Source organism: Solanum stenotomum, chromosome 8 (genome assembly GCF_019186545.1).
Source record: "Solanum stenotomum isolate F172 chromosome 8, ASM1918654v1, whole genome shotgun sequence".
NCBI lineage: Eukaryota > Viridiplantae > Streptophyta > Magnoliopsida > Solanales > Solanaceae > Solanum > Solanum stenotomum.
This window is the reverse complement of record NC_064289.1, coordinates 26818329-26822462: the sequence shown is the minus strand read 5'-3', so window position 1 is coordinate 26822462 and position 4134 is coordinate 26818329. Positions and strand designations below refer to the sequence as shown.

General features: G+C 34.1%; 1 protein-coding gene across 1 annotated transcript; it reads left to right on the top strand.

Annotated features, from left to right (window-relative positions):
• The first annotated feature begins 1937 nt into the window (after positions 1-1937).
• Positions 1938-3818, top strand: LOC125872563 (adenine/guanine permease AZG1). Its single transcript, XM_049553303.1, has one exon. It carries the CDS (start codon positions 2034-2036, stop codon positions 3759-3761), a length of 1728 nt encoding a protein of 575 aa, XP_049409260.1. The 5' UTR covers positions 1938-2033; the 3' UTR covers positions 3762-3818.
• Positions 3819-4134: the final 316 nt, after the last annotated feature.

The window sequence follows — 4134 nt, the reverse complement described above, 5'->3', positions numbered from 1 at the left end:
GAACACCTAGTAAAGAAATATCTTGTTTTATTTTAGTTGTGAAAAGACATGTGGCAAGTCCGACTTGGGCTGCAGCTCGTGCCGCAATAAAATGGAAGCAGACAAAGAGAAAGATTCCATGTGGACAACATACCAATTACCAACTAATTAATCTCTAGTTTATTCACTTACACAACCATCTCTTCTACACCTTTTGGCTTTTATCTCATTATTAAGACGATTAGTATTAGTAATTAGTATAAAGTTCCTATCTCTCATAAAATAAATTATTCAAGTAAGAATTGAATTAGTTAGTTAGATGAAATGTCACAAGATATACAAATCACAAAAAATTCTATTTTTATCCAAAATATACAAAAAGGGGAAAACTACTGGTTAGGGTAGATACGTCCGCAAATTCTTTGTCTTGCAACAAATTGATTTATCCTTCAAATGGAAATCGGTCTTCTCATATTACCAGAAAGACAACGGGTAGTACTTTTTTGACGTAGCCACATATGGCTCAGGATTTTAATGGAATATCAATCATCAAAAAAATTATATTATGTATATAGAAAATTGTACAAAATATATCAGACAAAAATAATTTTACATATATATACATTAAATCTTGCATATCCTTAACAAAATTTCTAACTTTGCCACTGGCTACATCATTATTAGTTTTAGTAATAGTATTCTCTCTGTTTCAAAGTTAATATTTTTTAAAATAATATATTTTTATATTTAATAATTATTATTTTATTTTTAATAAAATGTTTCATAATCACACAAACAATTTATTTTTAGAAATAATTTTTATATGACCAAAAAAAAATAGTTTGAATTGAATAATCATGTGAACAATCAAACAAGTTAATTTTGCTATCTCCAAAGGAGAAAAAACGTATGCCTCCTCTCTTCTTTAATGTCATCCCTGTCCTACTTTTCCCCAAAATATGTTAATCCATTTAATGCCATGCAAATTCAATCAAGTTTATTTATAAATTTAGTAAAAAACGGTTTCATTTCCTCTTCTTTTTTTCAAAAAATAAATAAATAAACATAATGGTTTTTGGCGTTATTCTTGTTATTTTTCCAATTTTCAGGTTTTGACGGAAAAAAAAAAGGTTTGAGATTCTTTTACGCAAAAATAAAGATACCCCACCTTTTCCATCTGCAGGCCGAATCTCTGACTCTAACTCTCAACTGGGACTTGAACTCCTCTAACTTTCTCTTTCCTACGAAAGAGAGATTAACTACTGTATTAACTATAGAAATATTTATTTTTTATTATTAATATTTAATTTAAATATAAATAACAAAAAAATATTATATAATAATTTGAACTCTAAATTAATTATAAGAATTTATTTAGAATTCATATTTGATTACAAAAAAAATAAGAAGAATTCTTTGACCGCTTTCTTCGTCCTCATTATTTTTAAAAGTGAACTGTTGTCCACTATAAGTAGATACTAATTAATCTCTAAGAAGAAATAATATTTTTATGATTTAATTTTGAAATTTTAATATATTATTATCAAATAGTATTAAGATGTATATAATTAATAGATAAAAAATTATCATAATCATCCCTTAAAACCTTGTCTATTATTTAGAAATTATGCCATCATGTTACTTTTAGATATACATGTAGACATTGAAATTTTATAGTGTTCAATTCGAGTTAAAATTCTAAAAGTATGTTCAATTTTAATTAAAAGTCTTAAAGGCTATTTAATCTCAAAACCCCTAATTTATACAATTTATTTTTCTGTCACTTAAAAATTTATTACAAACAATGTTACTAATATATCTATCGATATTATTCTTTTATCACCTTTACCAAATGAGTCATAAAACAAACTTAAACGTAATTGCAAAAATTATTCATATTAATTAGTGATAGTGTTAAATTATTAGAAAACGTGTCGCCCGCATATATAAAGGGAGTGGCCAGCCTTTTTGATCCAAAAAAAGAAGGAAAAAGTTGAAGCCCCATACTCCTACCTTTCTTTTCACACTAGCAGTAGTTATTATCACGACCCACCATGGACGTGGAGTCTGGGATACCGCCGTCGTCACACGGCGGAAAATCTCCGGTGACTCGTCTCAATGATTACGTGGCAGAAAGCCGAGTCGGCAAGCGTTTCAAGCTCAAGGAACGTAACACCAACTTCACTACTGAGCTTCGTGCAGGCACCACTACTTTTCTTACCATGGCCTATATTTTAGCTGTTAACGCTTCTATTCTCTCCGATTCCGGCGGTACTTGTTCAGTTTCCGACTGTATTCCGTTATGCTCCGACCCGACTGTTTCCACGACAAACTGCACTAACAATCCTAATCTCCATCTGATCAATCCTGATGTTTCCTGTAAATTTGAACCCGTTAACCCGGGTTACGCTGCCTGCTTAGAGAAAACTCGGAAAGATTTGATCGTTGCTACGGTGGCTTCTTCTCTCATCGGATGTGTAATTATGGGTGTTTTGGCTAATTTGCCATTGGCATTAGCTCCTGGAATGGGCACCAATGCTTACTTTGCGTACACGGTTGTTGGTTTTCATGGTTCTGGAAATGTTTCTTATGAAAGTGCGTTAGCTGCAGTTTTCATTGAAGGCCTATTGTTTTTACTCATTTCGGCGATTGGCTTGCGGACCAAGCTAGCTAAATTGATTCCGAAACCAGTCCGAATCTCCTCCGGCGCCGGTATCGGACTTTTCCTCTCCTTCATTGGGCTACAGAATAATCAGGGAATTGGTCTCGTTGGATACAGTCCATCAACACTAATCACCCTTGCCGGTTGCCCACGGTCATCTCGGGCAGGAGTAGCTCCGGTAATGGCCGCCGTAAACGGTACCATGACTCTGATCCCCGGCGGCACCGTTTCCGGTGACATATTATGTTTGCATGATCGTATGGAGAGCCCGACACTATGGCTCGGTATAGTTGGATTCGTCATAATTGCTTACTGTTTGTCTAAAAACATAAAAGGTGCAATGATCTACGGCATCATCTTCGTCACAGCGATTTCATGGTTCAGAAACACCAGTGTCACCGCTTTTCCGGATACTCCGGCAGGTGATTCGGCTTTCAATTATTTCAAAAAAGTAGTCGACGTTCACACAATCGAGACCACAGCCGGAGCTTTGAGTTTCAAAAACATAGGTAAAGGTTACTTTTGGGAAGCTTTGATAACTTTCCTATACGTAGACATATTAGATACAACCGGTACTCTATACTCAATGGCACGTTTCGCCGGTTTCACCGATGAAAACGGCAATTTTGAGGGCCAATATTTCGCCTTCATGTCAGACGCATCAGCGATCGTTGTAGGTTCGTTGTTGGGGACATCACCAGTAACAGCGTTTGTCGAATCGTCAACGGGTATAAAAGAAGGTGGAAGAACAGGGATGACGGCGTTAACGGCGGCTGGATATTTCTTCCTGGCGTTTTTCTTCACGCCGATACTCGCATCGATACCGGCGTGGGCGGTTGGGCCGCCGTTAATATTGGTGGGAGTGATGATGATGAAGTCTGTGGTGGAAGTAGAATGGGATGATATGAGGCAAGCAATACCCGCGTTTGTGACTTTAATTTTAACGCCGTTAACTTATTCAATTGCTTATGGTTTGATTGGTGGAATTGGTACTTATATTGTTTTGCATTTAGGGGATTGGAGTTTGGGGTGGTTGAGGAAATTTGGGATAATTAAGGGATCAACAAATAATATTGCTGTTTTGGATAATGGGGTTAAGGAGAATAGAAATGGTATTTAATTGTATAAAAGCATATTTCAGTTTGATTGATTAGAGATGGATTATATTTGTCTTTTACTAGTTAGTTACCTTTTGTATGTTAGTGGTTGTTAGAGACGTCCAATTTCTATTTTTAAAAAATCTTTTATAATAGAAGAAACTCTTTTTTTAAAAATAATTAAGCCATTTTTTCAAATATTCAATGTGTAAATTTTACAGGAACTTCCTATAAGTAGATATGATATTGTGATTGTCATATTTAAGTATGGTATTGTAGTGTTAAATTATATCCTCAATCTTTATTTCAATTTAAATTTGTTAATATTATTTAGAGTCATATTAAAATGGACATTTTTTCTTTTTTTCCCCTAGTATATAAAAAGAGAATGGAAAA